The following is an 18,368-nucleotide window of genomic DNA, read 5'->3' on the forward strand; positions in this document are numbered from 1 at the left end:
TTATCTACATGGTACTTTCTTTAGCATTTTAGATTATTTATAGCTTCCTTCAGAGTCAGAAACTCATTATGTACTTCACACACAACAGACCTTTTTTATCCTTCCTACTGCCTGCCTTTGAGCATTTCATTGTTTATTAGTACATTTTAAGCAAGAAAGGAGTGAGACCACGTCAGGGCTTTTTTTCCCTTGTACTTTTTGTAGAGGAAAAGATTATTTCTGCCTTGAGTATTGATTTGAATTATTCAGACCATGCATATATGTCAGACCTTCTTTTCTCACCATACTTCAGTTTATTCATTATCAAAGATAATCTTTGATCGTGAAATTTTGAACTTTTTACTTTTCTTAGCCCCTCCTTTTTTATCTACTTTTATGTCCTTTACAATCTTATTCTTCCCAAAGTTTGGTACTTTTTTTTTTCTGATATTGTGGAGAATTTCTTTTGTAGTTTTACTCCCCTTTTAATTTACAGAAGAGTAATTCTAAATAGTAGACACTTTCAAGTTCTGAAATACATATCTATTGTACTCCTAGAAGGGGAATTTAGTAATATAGTGCTTATGGTTCCCTTGAAGGGGAAAATTTTTAATACTGTGAATACTTAATCTATAGCTAAAAGTGACACTATAAAACTTCTAGGAAAAGAAGATAGCTTAGAAGATTTGGCTACAGGTATTTATCTTATGATCAAATTGCTTTAAATGTGACTATGTCAGATATAACAGATACTTCAGTTCCTTGTTTTATCAACACTGAAGATAATTATAGCTTGGTAAGACTGGAAAGAAACTTTACCAAACTAGTAGACTTAGAAAATTAGGTCTTTTTCCCCAAAGCTTATATTCCAATAGAAAAATTTGAGATACTTTTATAGAAATTATAAAAGAAAAATTTAAATTTGTATGTTTACGGATAGTCCAATGGTTTAAAGGTATGTAAAGTAAAAAGTGAGAGATCCCTCCCGTCATTCGTACTCTAGAATAGCTCTTGTTGATTTCTCTATAGAGGTACTAACATACAGAATGTGAGTATGTATATTAATAGTTTTATATCTTGAATATTTTATGGACATCTGTCAGTAAATGTTAACTATGTTTAATTTTCAAAAATCTTAATGTATTCCATCCACCATTTTGGAAAGTACTATGTTAATGTTTATTTTAACAGAATTAAAAAACATAAAATTATAGGAATAAAAAAAAAAACTTTAGAGATACTCTAGTTGAATATTTCATTTCCCGAAAGAATCTGGTTAAATTACTGACCCAAGACTACATAAAACAATTAGTAAGAAAGCCAAGTCTAAAACCCAGGTGTCCAGACTTTTATAGCACACTACTCTATAATTCTGGTTTTTAAAATAATGCTATTTGGGTGTATGGTGTGAATTTGTTCAGGTAGCAACTCACTTGCTTATTTTATCTTATATAGATTAATATAATTTACTGCCTTTTACTACTGACCTATCACAGTTGTGCTGTGTTGTGCTTGGGAAATGCAAGGTGAATGAGTACTAGATAGTAGTAAGAATTTAGATTGAGGTTTAGGTAACTCAACTGAAAACCTGCCTTACTACATTATTGTGCTTTTTAAATGACAGATATTTAAAGGGCTGTACCAAATTTGTGGGCCAGATTTAGCCCATGGACTACAGTTTGCCAACTTGATCTAGGAGAGTAACTCCCATAGTAGGATTACCAGAATCTCAGCCCTTTAACTTCTAAGAATTACTTTATCAGATAAAAGGGAAGTTATAAATTCATGGAAAAGAGTAAAGAAGTAGCTATGGATCATACTGAGAAAACCTGAGGATGCCACATTTCTTCAAACATAAAGCATAACTGTGTCTTCTTTTTGTTATGTTTAAATTTAGGTATGAAGCCTATTCATGCTGCAGACAAACAGCTGCTTATAGTGGCAAATGCCCACATGCATTGGGACCCAGAGTATTCTGATGTGAAGCTTATCCAGACCATGATGTTTGTCTCAGAGGTTAAAAACATTCTGGAGAAAGCCTCTAGTAGGCCTGGCAGCCCAACTGCAGATCCTAATTCCATCCCGCTGGTGCTATGTGCAGATCTTAACTCATTGCCAGATTCAGGTATTTATAACATCATTTCCTCACTGCTTTCAATTTCACTTTTACTCTTGGGTTCAGAGGCCAGCTGGCTCCTAAATTTTGAGTAAATAATTTCTCTTCTAAATTAGGGAATGTGTCAGAAGAATCCCATGGATGGGACACAGAGTAATAGAAGAGAGTTTAATAAAGAAGCTATTTCCGAAGGTGTTGGCTGGTTTAAGGGAAACAAAGCAATAAATGATGCAGTACTCTGCCACCAGGGGATTTAGTAATAGATCTCTTTACCACTCCTCTACCTAAAAGGGAAAGTAGTGGGAGCTGTCTGTCATCAGAACTTGGAAAAAATACAGTTGTAGGAAAGGGACACATAATAGGAGTGATGGCTTTGAATTGCATGAAGCAGTCAATCCCTGGCAGACCAACAAGAAGGGTGCCAGGGGAATATATATTCTTACCTCACTCTGCTTCTGTCCTCTGATCTCCTGCCAGGCTGCCCATTGATCAAATCCAACCAGAAGTTAGAGGGGGGAGGGATTTGCAGTTGATGCAATAAAGATCAGCTTCCTGAGGCACAGAGTGTACTGCAGAAGGGTGATCTGAAGGGGCAGCCAGAAAATACTCATTACAGGTAGCTATCTAGTTTAATAATATTAGCAACTTTTAAGTGAATTCATTAAGTGATATTTAGATACTGTTAGTAGGTACAGAAGAATGATTAAAATTATCGTAGGGCTTCATATTACTTCTTGAGCTCCTCTAAACTACTTTATGTCTGAACTTATATCATTTTACTTTTTATAAAAATAATTTCTGCATTTTAGGTATCAAATAGAAAACATTAAACTATTACTGTTTTGCTAATACCAAAGCATATGTTAAATTTTGTATATTATCACTACTAGGCTATTTTAAGTTATTTAAAGTAAGTAACAATAAGGTTACTATAAGATAACCTAAATGCCTCCACTTGGAATATTAAAAAAGTCACTGAACTTGAACATCTTTTTCTTCTTAGCCAATAATGCTGAAATCATTGTTAATAAATATCTGTCTTTAACCCCAGCCTGATTGGCACTTTAACCACATGCTCCTTTCTTAAGTTGAATTACTCTCAAGTGCAAGTTTTTCTCCCATTGTATTTGATTTGTTAAAGCCAGTTAACTGGCATTTGGCAACACAGCGCAGTGAAATGACTTTGGTGCCAGACTGTCATGGTTGGATCCTGATTCTGCTCCTTACGAACTGTGCAATCTGTGACTAAGTTCCTCATTTTTCCTTTTATTTTTTTGTTTTGAGACAGAGTTGCGCTCTTGTTGCCTAGGTTGGAATGCAATGGTGCAGTCTCGACTCACTGCAACCTCTGCCTCCCGGGTTCAAGCGATTCTCCTGCCTCAGCCTCCCAGTAGCTGGGATTACCGGTGCATGCCACCACGCCCAGCTAATTTTTGTATTTTTAGTAGAGACAGGCTTTAACCATGTTGGCCAGGCTGGTCTCAAACTCCTGACCTCAGGTGATGCACCCACCTCGGCCTCTGAAAGTGTTGGGAGTTTACAGGCGTGAGCCACCACACCCAGCCTAGTTCTTCATTTTTAACAAGGGAGGAATCATGTTATCTACTTCATAGAATTCTGTGTGAGATTTACATGAATAAAGCACTTAGAACAGTGCCTGGCATGTAGCAAATACTAGGTAAATAATAGTGCCTTCTGAGCTATTTACAATACTGATAATTGTGCTTATCACACATTCATTATATCTTACTATCAATCCTTATTACAGATAGAAAGGTGACTCTAATAATGCACTAATCATCATAAGGGTTTTGATACTGTTTTCATGTTTGCTAATTCAGTGGAAGCAGTGCACTTTTCTGAATGCTATTCTTCTCTTCAGCCTTGTATTTTTAGCCAAGTGGTATATTTCTGGCATATAATATTCTTTATAGTGTCAGACTGAGAAAACTCACTGTAGCTCAAAATAAAGAATGATATTGTCTAGCTGACACTAGACATTGAAATGTTAAAGATGCAAAATCTGTTTTTGTTGTAAACAATTTTTATTAATATGCTCTACTTATATATTTGCAAAGTTGTTGCTTAGAATGGGAAAATGCTAAAGAGATAGTGGTTTGGAATAATTTTCCGAAAACATTTAGGGTTAATGCCTTCCTGGTGAATGCCATCCTAGGTCCTGGAAATCATCTTTGGCCTGAAGAACCACCAAGAAAACTAAGGATATCTTTTGAGTGTTCCTGATATATTTTGTTCTGAAATAGGCAAACATCCTTTGATTCATTTGATTGAATCGTATGAAATGGCTGGCATTTGATTTTTTATTTTTAAACAATGACAAAAGGTAGTTTTATATGGCTGAACCTAAGAAAACCATTCTGAGCCTGGTGGATTAACCTGGTAACAAGTCTTGGCTGTGAAGCCTTGTATAAGGTCTAAATGCTAAATGGGAGTGTCTCTTTCTCCTTTATTCTACCAGGTGTTGTGGAATATTTAAGCAATGGAGGAGTAGCTGACAACCATAAAGACTTCAAGGAACTAAGGTACAATGAGTGTCTTATGAACTTCAGCTGCAATGGAAAGAATGGAAGCTCAGAAGGGAGAATCACACATGGCTTCCAACTTAAGAGCGCCTATGAAAATAACTTGATGCCTTACACCAATTACACCTTTGATTTCAAAGTGAGTGGCAGCCTTTGGGCAGATGTAGAAATTATTTCAGATACAAGCATGTAACAAGAAAGGTGTAAATTCTGTATGATTAATTGTATAATCTTCAGGAATTTTTAGATTCTTAAAATCTCTAGGCTAAGTATGCACCTAGATATAAGTAGGTTCATTGGGTTTTGTGGCTATTGTTGTCTTAAATTCTTTTTGCTTTCTCGTTTGTTTAGATTTTAAATAATATAATAAAAACTTCTGAAATGCTCAGTAGGTACTAGGCACTTGTCAAAGCACTTTGTATATATCAATATAGTTAACCCTCACCTGCTCAAACCATCCCTAACTTTCAGCAGTAACCTCCCTCCTGCCCCCGACAGAAAAGCACTGAATATAGCAAAACTCACTTTGAATGAATTTATGTAGTCTTTTCTCAAGATTTTCTTTCTACCTTCCATTGATGTCTTAGTATCTTTAAATTTTTCAGGTTTCTTTTGGGGATGGGGTTAGAGAAGGTTGTACTTTGGTTCTATTTTATATCCATGTATTTGTACTAATATATTCCTAGGCAGTGGAACACTCTAAAAGAAAAAGACATTTTTTGACAAATACAAAAAAAAAAAATGGAAAGGCCAATTGTACAGGACCAGCTCTTCTTTAGAAAGACAGATTGTGGTGGCTTTATGTAATCTCTTTTCCAGTGCTAGTTTTCTGATCACTCTATGTACCTGTAACTCTGCTATTGTACCTCTCTTTGACTTTCTGGCATTTCAGGCATCTATAGTAGAATCTTATACTATCTGGAAAAATCTAAGTGTTAGAAAGCAGTTTGGTATAAGAAGCCTAAAGGGAATTTAATAAAATGCCAAAGGAAATTTACAAATGGCCTCCCTTACATCTCCAATAACCTTTTTCTGTTTTTGTGTGGGTTAGCTCCTTTCCAAGAAACAAATAGGAGGAGGAAGAAAAGAAATTCATGTGTTGTTACTAATCAGCTTTCATAATCATGAAGTGGAAAAAAAAGTGCTTAGAAATTGAATCTAATTTAGTATTTTTGCTATTAGAAAAAATAATTCAATCCAGCGATAGTTCGTTTTGTTCCAGCCACTCGTATGTAGTGATGTGCTGGTAAATATTTAATAATGAGCTTTTTGGGAAAAAGCTCTGATTTGTGGTGGTTGCTGATTTCTGTGGTTTAAGTACTTTTACTGTAGCAGAATCCAGTCTCCTAACACGATACCATTGAACATAGAGTTGGGAAGAGGTGCTAAGAAAGCTAGTACTAGCTGACTGTAGCACATCATTGCTTCATTGCTTTTATGTAAGCTTAAAGGAACACCTTTTAATGGTACACAGTTTACCACAGCTTAAATCCTGTCCTTGTAACTATAGTGATATATATCTACCAGCGTAACCCAGACCTGTGATAAAGTTCCTGAAAATAAGTGTTTAGTAATTCTGCAACTATCATTATTGTTTAGGTATGTGTGTAGGTAAAAAGAAAAAAATTTTTTTCTTTTTCACATAGACTTTTTTTTTTTTTTTTTTTTTTTTGAGATAGGGTCTCAGTTTGTCACCCAGGCTGGAGTGCAGTGGCAGGATCTTTGCTCACTGCAGCCTCAAACTTCTGTGCTCAAGACATCCTCCTACCTCTGCCTCCCAGGTAGCTGGGATTACAGGCACACACCACCACACCTGGCTAATTTTTTGTATTTTTAGTAGAGACAAGGTTTTGCCATGTTGCCCATGCTGGTCTCAAACTCTTGGGTTCAAGCCATCTGCCTACCTCAGCCTCCCAAAGTGCTGGGATTACAGGTGTGAGCCACCGCACCCAGTCTAGACTTTTTTTTTTTTTTTTTTTTTTTAGACAGTATCTCGCTCTGTCACCTAGAGTGGCACAATCATGATTCACTGCAGCTTCACCCTCCTGTGCTTAGGCAATCCTCCCACCTCAGCCTCTTGAGTAGCTGGGACTACAGGTGTGTGCCACCATGCCTGGCTAAGTTTTGTATTTTTGAGGGTTTTTTGTTTTTGGTAGAGACAGGGTTTCACCATGTTGCCCAGGCTGGTCTTGAACTCCTGGGCTCAAGCAATCTGTCCACCTCAGCTTCCCAAAATACTGGGATTACAGGTGTGAGCCACTGTGCCCAGCCTAGACTTTTTAAAAACTTATTTCTTCCTTGTCCGTAAATAAAAAATCAGAGAAACACAATTTAGGACATTAATCTATCTTCCTCAGTCATCTGAATTGGTTTAAATTATTTATTGACGGTCCTTCAAAAGATCTTGTGTTAATAATTGCATCAAAAATCCTATTGAACCGTTTACGTTGTTCAAATAAGCACAGCTAAAGAACTAGAAATGTCTGGCTCAGAGAGGGTTTGATGTCTGGATGTATAAGATAGAATCAGAGAGAAGGATAAAGGTACAAGTTTGTGGGAGAGAGTAATATATGGGAAGATAAATAGGCTGGCTGGATAGATAGATGGGATGAGAGGATAGAATAGTATTTGAAGTAAAGACGGCTAGAGACTAAACTAAGAGCACACGTGAGTAGAGAGAATTGAGCTCTTAGTCCAAGTAACAGAAAGTGAACTTTTCAGTTATATATATATATTTTATAATGCTATCCCAATATTGAAATCTATCAGTAAAAGAAGATAGGTAACATCAAATATAAAATGCCATGTGATCAGCGTCAAATACAGATCCATTTGTATTAGTGAGGAGCCATTGTATCAGAGAGGTGTTAAATTTTGTTTCTTGGCTTAGTATTTGTTTACTTTCTTGGTCCTTGAACAAGATAGAAATGTAGAAAAGAGGTATTTAGAGCTCAGATTCATTTAATTGCAAACTGATTTGGAATGAACTGAAGAGTAAAACAATTAGAAGAATTACTCCTTTTTCAACATTACTTTCAGACCAGGTAAGTTTAATAAACAGCTTAATTCAAACCTGCTGCTGATCCTCACCCCACGCTTATCCTCTAATCTGAGGGTGTGCCTGAATCATTTAATAAAAGGAAGGGCAGCTTTTATTTTATAGCAAATAGTAAACTTTTCTGTTACATTATGAAATTGGTATTGTAATTTTCTGGCATTCTTTTAAAAAACAAAGCTTAGCATAACGGTAACTCAGACTATTAATAATTTTCGTTGTGTTTTGACTTTTTTTTCAAATACAGTTCTATAGACTTATACAATAATAGTCCCTACTAATATAAAGAGTGCATTTTCCCATATTGTTAGTATTATATCTTTTAAAAAAGAAACTGACTCAAAAGGGTTAAAAATCATTAGTCTGTAACCTCCTTTGTGCCTATGATCAAAGTTAGGGTTCCTCCTCATAGATGTATATATACAAATACTTTGGGTGAATTCACAGACATAACCTGGCTAAGGGTTTTGATAAGAGTTTTTACTCTGGATATTTCAAACCAAGAGAATGGTTACAAGTCATGTGTTCAATTAAAAACATCTTACTTCCTGGAGTGTGTAACATTTTTTTCTTGGGGCCTACCTTTTCAAAGAATTCTAGCAGTTGATGTGCATGATAGCACTCTAATAAGGTTGTAAGATATAGGAGGGTTTGTTGCCCAGGCTGGAGTGCAGTGGCGTATTCTCAGTTAACTGCAACCTCTGCCTCCCAGGTTCAAGCAGTTCTTGTGCCTTGACCTCCCTAGGAGCTGGGACTACAGGTGCACGCCCCCAGACCCAGCTATTTTTTTTTTTTTTTTTTTTGTATTTTTAGTAGAGATGGGGTTTCACCATGTTGGCCAGGCTGGTAATGAACTCCTGGCCTCAAGTGAGCTGCCCGCCTCGGCCTCTGAAAGTGCTGGGATTACAGGAATCAGGCATGAGCCACTGTGTTCTGGCCTTATAGGAGGTTTTATTCCACATAAGTAATTGAGATTATTTCATGTGTTTTATTTTAGAATTGAAGCAAAAAGTTGTCTCATAAGGAGAAATAAAATTACCCTGATCCTTGTTAACTCGTTTTCTAAAATATCACTGTAAAACTAGGCAATAACCAAAATGAAGGGATAATACCTTATGATCCTATCATTTTTTGACTATTTAAACTTGGAGTCCCCTGGACTCATGTAAGTTCCTTAATTTGTGATAAAGTAGGGTTGGATAAGGGCTGCTTTTCTATTATTTTTTTTAAGAGACAGAGTCTTGTCAGCCAGGTTGGAAAGCAGTGGGACAATTATAAGTAGCCTCAAACTCCTGGACTCAAGTGAGCCTCCTGCCTCAGCCTCCCAAGTAGCTGAGACTATAGGTGCGTGCCACCGCACCCGGCTAATGTTTGAATTTTTCGTAAAAACCTGGGTCTCATTATGTTTAACCAGGCTGGTCTTGAAGTCCTGGGCTTAAGCCATCCTCTTGCCCCCGCCTCCCAAAGGGTTGGATTATAGGCATGAGACACTGCACCTGAATCTTCTCTCTTAGAAGAGGAACGGTTTTGGTGTTTTGATATTGGTCAAATGAAAATCAACAAACTGAAATGATTGTGTCCAAAATCTCACAATATAAAAATCTGTTTTCATTAAAAGTTTTTGTGTTTTAAGTAGCCCATTTCATTATAATGCCTTTTAAAGTATTGGCTGGAACTCATGTATAGTATTTGTAAATAGGTTTTTACAGTGTAGAAATATTTCTCCCTACTTGGACTCAGGCTTTCTTGATATGAATAGGAACTAGATAGGAAGAAATTTGATTTTGCTCTCTTGCATACACAACCTGGGATAATAAAAGCCCCCTGGTTTTGAGACTTACTGGTCAGACTAATCAAGTCATTAGCTCTGAGAGATAAAACTGCTATGTATGACTTCCTGCTGAATGATTTTTGCTGAGTTATCCTTAAGCAGGAAGGAAATCCAGAATTTACACATATTCTAGTATTTGTGAAAATGAGTGTTTTAAATTAAGAATTGGACAGTTAACTGTGTAGTGTTTTGTATGTATGTAGCAAATCTGGGAAAGCTAAACTAGGATTAGCAAATCCATAAATATGGTTTACTACAGCTTCAGCCAGGTGTGTTTGGATATCTCAATATGCAAATAATTGAAAATAATACCATTAACTATGTATGTGCTTATATAAATATTCTTATTTTCTACTTATAGCCAATAGGATTAGCACAGTTTCCATTATATTTATACTGATATGTTAGATTTCACTAAGCCAAGCAGGCCAATTCTAAAGATAACTGGACATAATTTAATGTGTTTAGCTTCTCAAATTATCACTTACACACAAATGGAAGGATTTATAATTCCAGTAGCATGCTGTGTTACCCTATTGAGCCACCTTTATTTCATGTAATACCCATTGAAGATTTGAGCCTTATTTGACCCACTGTCAGGACAACAGGTACCAAAAGAAAAGATACTCAGTTTTTTTTTTTTTATAAATTATGGATTGTTCTTTATGTATCTTGAATTTTTCTTTTCTTCCTATCCCCAATCTCTTTCCAGGGCGTGATTGACTACATTTTCTATTCCAAGACTCATATGAACGTGCTTGGTGTCCTGGGGCCTTTAGATCCTCAATGGCTGGTTGAGAACAACATCACTGGGTGTCCACACCCTCACATCCCTTCAGACCACTTCTCACTGTTAACACAACTTGAACTCCACCCTCCACTCCTGCCTCTTGTCAATGGTGTTCACTTGCCTAATCGGAGGTAGTGGAGTACTGCCCCGCCAAGACGGGGATCTGTTGCTACGGACCTGTACAGTTGTAAATCAAAGTATGTAGGAGTGAAGTATGGCCATCCTTAAGCTGCTTCTTCAGGTTTCTTTCATTATGTGTTTGCTGTAAGACTTTGTAAATTTTTGTGCATATTGGTATCATTTGGCAGTAGGGCTGGAACCAAAGTATTACTCTCTTTCCAAAATTTTAATTTAACATGTTTTTAAATTGGACCTTCTTTATATTGTATTAAGAGCCAGCATTCAAAATTGAGAAATTACCAATTTGAGGCCCAACAACAGTGTATTTGTTTTTCCAAAACAAATACTTTCTTTTGAGTGGTTTCAGTGAGCCAACCATTTTATAAAAGGCAATTTTTAAAAACTATAAATACAGTATTTTAAACTGAAGGATGATATGCCTTCCAGGGAAAACCTTGAATTTTTCCTTTATAACTAATTTTTGGATTCCCAAGTCATTTGCACATTAACAGAGTACTTAAATTTGCTCGTTCTGTACATAAACTATGAGATAGCCTCTACACGTTGTAAGAGAATTTGAAAAATTAAAGATGGTTGCACAGTATGCTTTCATAATCAAGCATGTAACACCACAGGACAATTTGTTGGCCAAATGCTGGTTTGGGGTTTTTTTAAGGAATCAATTTGTTTTTTTTGTCCTCTCTATATAACCTTGTTGGAAGTATTAATTCTAAGCCTATCTCTCAAGTTTATTTATAGAGAAAGAGTAAGTAATCTATATTGCCACATACCTTGAAAATAGAATGCGGTACATTTAGGATGCCCACAGAATGAATTTTTCCTTATTCCAATTCAACCTTCTTTCTGTTCGGTTGTACCAGGAAAACAGATGTTATATGACCTATATAATTTTTGCCATTATAGTCAAACGTTAAAATCTGAATAAAAGGACCTTGATCAAAGTTTCAGATAGGGAAAATCATACAAATACTTTATGTGTTTCCAACATAGATTATGGGGCTGTTGGGTTTTTTGAGATGACAGTGCAAAGGATTTGGGAGAGAGGGAACACATTTGGGGCAGTAGTTGAAAACCTTGGGCCATTGTCCTGACTCTAGCTGCCAAATGGCCATCATATGCTTTTAATCTTTGTTTCCTTTGTCTGTCAGGGTTGAATTAAGAAGCTACTGGTTTATTCCCAATTGTTGATGCCTTTAGGTATGTTGGAATCTTATTTTTGCCTAGGGAGGGGCCAGTTGAAAATCTGTGACTCAAGAGGCAGTGAACAGGATACTGTTTTCTGGGGAATAATTGGTTGGCTACTTGATGTTAATTATGGCACAGTAACAGGAAAAGGTTGTGTCTGTGTTTTTAAGTTTTTCTTTATTCTGCTTTTTTGCTGCTATAAGAGTTTTCTGAAATTTGTATTTTAAACTTTTCATGCACTTTACTGTTTCTAGTCTCAAAATGTGATATTTTTATTAAACAAGAAATTTTCCATTATGCGAATGAAATTTTAAAAGACAATAGCCTATATTTGTGTCTCACTAATATATAAAGTACAGGTCAAATTTAAATTATTAGTTTTAAATATACACAATTTGTCTCCTCTTTCAAACCTGACATCTTAGACTGTTTTATTGGTCTTAAAGGATACATTTACTTTGGTCATTTTATGCTAATTTCTTCCATAGTAAATTAATCAGGCTATATAAGAGAATATTTCCCCAGAAGGGTAATTTTAGTGGGACGAGGGTGGTGGGATGATGTCATATCATACATGGGATTGCATCAGAAGGGTTCTGTAAAGCCTAAACTCCCTTTTAAAAGTGCCTAGTGATAGAGGCGTTGTTTGTCATCTGTTATAATTGGAATGTCATTGTAGTTCAGTGAATTTTGATGTAAATAAAATATTCTTTTAAAAATGTTAAAGTACCAGAATAAACAAGAAGAAACAACCCTTAAGATGACAGATTTTCCTCAACATGCAGGTTTCCCTTCTTATATACCTCAAGTATCCAACATCTAGCCATGCAAATTGATTACCTGAAGCATAGTACTGGAAAGTAGAATAGCATGAAAAACTTAATTTTGTGGACATTACCTTTTTTTGTAATCAGCTACTGTATGTTTTATTTTAGATCTTTTGTTTTGGGTGGGTTTTCTGCTCTGGAGGTATATGCACTAACAAAACATTTTCCTCCTTTCATATACGCATGTTAATTAGCAATGTGAGCAATATTTCCTACCATACTTCACTCCCAATATTTTTTGAGATGTTTGTATAAAATGGAATTTAAAGTTCACTTATGATTGTATATGAACCACAGAGGAGCCCGTTTATTAATAAAAAACTTTTTTAATAGTTAAATGTAGAGGGAAAAAATAAAAAAATGGGAAACGTTGTAAACAGCTTAAGTTTATTTTGTGTATGATCGAGGCACTCTGTTGCAGGAAGGTGTGTAATTGGGTTCTCTCTGCTTCAAATGCGCTCTTTCAAACCATTCATTATCCTGTGTATTTTTAATGTGGTTTTAGTAAATGTTGGTAGTAGCTCTGTTGAAGTAGGTAATTGTGTTATGTTTTGGGTGGTACACACTTGGGGCATGGTAACCCAAATTTCATGTGCACGGTTTCCCTTTAGCCCACTGCCCAAATTTCACATACCCTTCACCCTCTGTTCCCTTTGTAAAAGGAGTGGTATCTGTTTTGAGCTGCCAATTCAGATGATCAGAAATGCTGCTTTCCTCAGCATTGTCTTGTTAAAACGCATGCCATTTGGAACTTTGGCAGTGAGAAGCCAAAAGGAAGAGGTGAATGACATATATATATTCAATGAAAGTAAAATATATATTCTCATATACTTTCTAGTTATCAGAATGAGTTAAGCTTTATGCCATTGGGCTGCTGCATATTTTAATCAGAAGATAAAATCTGGGCATTTTCAGAATGTGATACATGTTTTTCTAAAACTTAAATATTTCAATATTTGTCTGAGAACTGGAATGTTCTTTAAATTTACTAAAACAGTATTGTTTGAGGAAGAGAAAACTGTACTGTTTGCCATTATTACAGTCATACAAGTGCATGTCAAGTCACCCACTCTCTCAGGCATCAGTATCCGCCTCATAGCTTTACACATTTTGATGGGGAATATTGCAGCATCCTCAGGCCTGACATCTGGGAAAGGCTCAGATCCACCTACTGCTCCTTGCTTGTTGATTTTGTTTTAAAATATTGTGCCTGGTGTCAACTTTTAAGCAACAGCACTGCCTAAAAGCAAGCAGAGAACAGAATCCCAGCACCATTCTATAGGCAACTTTTTAGAATTCAGATATAGTAAATCTGTTGCAGATTTATGATGTTTTATGTAAAAAAAAAATTTTGTATAATAACATAGCTGAATATTTTTGTTTCATTTCTTTGATGTAAGGCGTGTGAACATTCGTTTGAATATCACATGTTGAAGTCAGGTATGGCACAATGGGTTCTGAGACCAGCTTTTCCTCCCCTCCCATTTGCCTTGTTCCAAGCTCTTTCTTTTCAGATTACTTTTCTGATATTCATAGGCAGATATTTAATTTTACTAGTTAGCATCCTGTGTGAATGTATTAAAGAAGCCACTGTGTTTTAGTGTAGTTGGCAAAAATATAAAAGCTCCGTTTCTTATTTGCCCGTATTTTTTGGTGTCTTAAAGTTATATATTAAATCACAGAGAAGCAAGGGAGAAAGTTGAAAGATATCTAAGGCTCATATCACTTGATTCTATGGTAGATTATATTAGAATTGAGGATGTGGCACATTAAAACTGGAACATGGGCAAATATAGTGTTCCATTTTAAAATTCTAAGTTTATATTGTTAAATGGGTGAAAATTTAAGTTTGTATTTGCATTTCCAAGCGTTTCTAAAAATCACTAATGCCATCTATACTTTTAGTATGAAACAGCAGAGTATAGAAAGCACAGGGAAGAATAGGCTAAATATGTTCTTTGAAGAACCAGAGGCATATAACCATATCATTATGTCATTCATAATACATGGCTAGATTTTCTAATGATAAAACTGTGTCCCAATGCTTATTTGATTCTAACCTTTTAAATTCTGTTTCTGAGGTATTTTAATAGCTTTGCAAAATATGCTGACCAGTTTTTGGAAAATAATGGTTTTTATAGCAAGCAAAGACTTTACGGCACATTTTCAAAATAGCGCTCATACATACTTACATTTTGACAGAAATGTGAATTGTCACATTGGTAAGATATTCTTTTTGCCACCTGCCCTACCCTTTAAAAAAGGTCACTTTTCTAATGTGTAGCAGATTCATTTACGCCTTTCCCTTTGAGTCATATCATGTTTGGAGAACTGTGTGAATTGTAAGTAGACAAATTAACTAGGGAAGCCAGAAACTTGAACTAAAGTTTTGAATTTGTAGACAGATGAGAACTTTTATACTATGGTTGCTTTGGGCAATTCTAATTTTGTAATAGCATCGTAATCACCAAAATTAAATTCAAACATTTTAGTACATCTTTAACCTGTCTTATTTACCAAAGTTCTAATCTGTTTAAGAACAGGATGCCAAGAGCATCTTTCATTTTATAGAGTGATATGCTCACCTTTATTTTATAAGTGTCACCTTAAAGCTTGAGGGTAAAAAAGAAGCAGCCCTTATATTTATACTACAGGATGTCTTGAACAAGATTCACAGAAAGAAACTAAGCAATTCTTTCCAGGAAGGTGGTAAGGAAGAGCATGCATATTTCTTGTTTTAACCAAATACCTTTTTTAATGTAAATGTCTCTATTAAACCACAGGTCCTACACCAGGAAATAGGGTGATACCAGGAAAATACCAAGCTTTATGAACCCAGTTGACAATTTCTTGTGGCATACATTTGGTTAGACTTGGGTTATTCTTGGAACCAAAGGAAAATAAACATGTTGAGTTCTTCTTTCAACAGACATGAACATTGAAGTAATGGAATATTTTTTAAGCAAAATAGCTTTCACTTTCAAAGCATATGAAATAAGGACATTTGTGCTTATTAAATGTTAATTTTTATGGTACATTGTATAAACTGGGTAGCATTGAACTACATTTAGAAGTATGTCATCCGAAACAAATCACATTATGAAAATGATATACAAATGCCACGTGATATGACTCTTTTGGCATGGTGGTCCACTCAGCTTTCAGAATCTTTCGGAGGCTCTAGTTTGGTGCCTATTACTAGTTATTTTTGTTAGGACAATCTCAAAATTTAGATAATTTTCCAGTTGTATGTCTGTCACTTTTAACTCTAAAGCATAAGAATCATGGTAACCCTCTCAGAAGTGGTCCTTTCTTGCTCATTTCAGTTCCGTATTAATTTCAAATTACTGATGTATTTTCTTTCAAGCTATCACTTGTTATATGTACCACATTTTATTTAGTTTGTAGTTATCTGAAGTCACAAAATTGGTTCAGCATTGATGTCAAACAATGGCTTTGCTTCTTACCAGACTTAGTATCCTGCTGCTTGTTTCAATCTTGAGGCAGTAAGTGATGCAGTATCTGGGTTTGTATTTACTTAGAAACTGTACTGTCCTTTCTCTGTGCTTAACTTGCTAAAAATATATTCCCTTACCTGTGAAATTCCTGAGCGGTGCTCTGCCAACTTTTCGGGGGGAGGGATTTGGATGGCTGTGTTACTGCACACTGGATCTGGAATTGTTCAGGGTTATGGGTGACATACTTCTTAAACACCAGCAGCACTGAGATGTGCACTATGGGCATTCGTACAGTTGTCCAAATGCAAACAACTTTTTCATCTTGGAGAAGCTGAGATACAGAGTTCAATAGAAATACTTAGAATGTTTTGAGAAGGTTGAATGTTTCATCTTTGGCTTTGTTGTCTCTGGAGTGGGGAAGTATGGAGGACTTTTTTTTTTTTTTTTTAAAGAGAGTGTATATGTACTTTTTCTCTCTATAAGGGCCAGGGTGTGTTGGTCAAATTCACCATGGATTAATTTATATCTTCTGTTGTGATTTTTTTCAACTATATAACAAGTGCCAACTAATTGTCCATGGGACAATCTACTTTTCCACTCAATTTATCGTTTGAGTAGGGAAAGGTTCATTTATTTTCATTACCAGGCATTAAGTTAAAGAATTCATTATTTTGCATACATTTGAGTCATTCTGTGGCCTATAAAGTGTTTTTGTAACTATCTAATTCTAATGGTTGGAAAGCAAAGCACATGACTATAAAACCAAGCAAGGTGTTTTAGTAACTTTTTCCCTGAATACTTGGTAGTTTCCACTGATACTATTCCAAAACAAATTCTGCTGTTTTAGGTTGTATATTTACTTTGCTTTTGTTCTAAGAAAAAGCCAAGGACTAAATCAACTTGTTATTATGTTTCAGTAATCAGTTTAAAAATCTAAGATTTTTTAAATATTAGAATATTTAATGAAGTGCCATGTAATTGTAGCTTGCTAGTGTTTAATGTTTAATAGACTGGTTCTGTAGGTGTTTTAACCATTTAACACTCTCTGCCATCCCTGGAGAAAGTGGTTCTACTCTTACTGAACACATTCTCTTTGACAAAATCACCAGCTGCTTTATTTTTCTATTTATTACAGTTAAACAGTTGATGAGGTCTGAATCTTGACCAAAACTGCTCAGCTGAGATGTTTTTCACAATAGACACTGTACAAAGTGTGCGTGCAAAAGGACACGGTTGGTAGTATTTTTTCATTAATGTGAACATTGACTTAAAGCAGTCCTGCCTTTTAAATCTTGTGGCAGCTCAGAAGGGAGGTGCTTAAGAACCTTAACTACTATGTCAGATAACAAAATATTTTTTTTCCATTTTGGAGATTGGTTACTGCTCACACATGATGTATAGGGCTAAATATATGCTTGTTTCCTTGCACCTGTGTACTTCCCTTCTCTCCCTCCCTTTCCTTCCCCTGTAGGCAATAAATGGCCATTTTGCAACTGCATACCTTTGTCTTGGTTTTTGACTCTTTATTTGTGCAGTATAAACCTCTGCTTTTAGGTTGATACGTCTCTTCTAAAGTGAAGTAGAGAGCCGAGATAATTCAGGGCAAAATACGTAATTACAAATTCATGCTACATTTTTTTTTTCTAGTGAAAACTACTAAGTACATTGTTTAAAATAAAATCTGAAGCTAGTTATATGACTTGCTTTGCCTGAAGAAACCAGAGCAAAGGGATGTATGTCACTTCTGAGTGGAACTTTAAGGGCCAGTCTTTAATTTGCCGTATTTCCTTTTCTTGCCTGTGTGATCATAGAAGCATATGTTGAGATGAAATCTCTCATTCCAGATCCTTAAGTGACTTTGATGAACAGAACTCCCCTGCTGTCCTTTGGACATGTAATGTAAGACAAAACTGCTAAATCTCAGTGTGTTAATACAATAAAGTTGTGTTATTAGGGCTTAATTTAGTCCATCCTGACTGACAACCACCAGACAGATATTGCTGAGTTATCAATATTGAAGAAACTCAACAACTGGACCTGCTAAGATCTCAAATAAATTCATTCAACAAATATTCAGGTGTCTTCTATTAACAAGGTGCTGTGGGTATATTAAGATGAAAGACATCTTTATAATGCCTATCCTCTGAGAATTCATATTCCAAATACTCGTTATGACACAGAAGATATTCCAGTGTTTCAGTCAAAGTAAAGATATCTTAAATTGTAGAATCTTGGAAAAAAAGAGAAGGCACATAGTGAAATAGGAATTCTGCAAACTATGTTTACAGCTATTCAGCTGAAAAATGACTTTAAAATAAGGTGTAATGGAGAACGTTGTTTTTAGTGAAACAGAAAACTGCTGTGCAGCTTAGTAAGTACTTGGAAAAGATAATGGTAGATTATTTTGGAACAGATTGTCAACATTGACAGCTTAGGGCCTGTT

At 35.5% G+C, this 18,368-nt stretch overlaps 1 protein-coding gene across 5 annotated transcripts in view; it reads left to right on the plus strand.

The window, feature by feature from the left end:
- Positions 1–17,423, plus strand: part of CNOT6L (CCR4-NOT transcription complex subunit 6 like) — a 102,425-nt gene extending 85,002 nt beyond the window's left edge. For all 5 annotated transcript variants that reach the window (XM_030915578.1, XM_030915575.1, XM_030915587.1 and 2 more), the window contains exons 10-12: positions 1,877–2,104; positions 4,575–4,777; positions 10,237–17,423. In XM_030915578.1, the coding sequence (XP_030771438.1) occupies positions 1,877–2,104; positions 4,575–4,777; positions 10,237–10,449 (644 nt within the window). In that variant the 3' untranslated portion in view covers positions 10,450–17,423. The remainder of the gene's footprint in view (positions 1–1,876; positions 2,105–4,574; positions 4,778–10,236) is intronic.
- Positions 17,424–18,368: the final 945 nt, after the last annotated feature.

The sequence above is a fragment of the Rhinopithecus roxellana genome, chromosome 2, assembly GCF_007565055.1.
Source record: "Rhinopithecus roxellana isolate Shanxi Qingling chromosome 2, ASM756505v1, whole genome shotgun sequence".
In the NCBI taxonomy this organism is placed as follows: Eukaryota; Metazoa; Chordata; class Mammalia; order Primates; family Cercopithecidae; genus Rhinopithecus; species Rhinopithecus roxellana.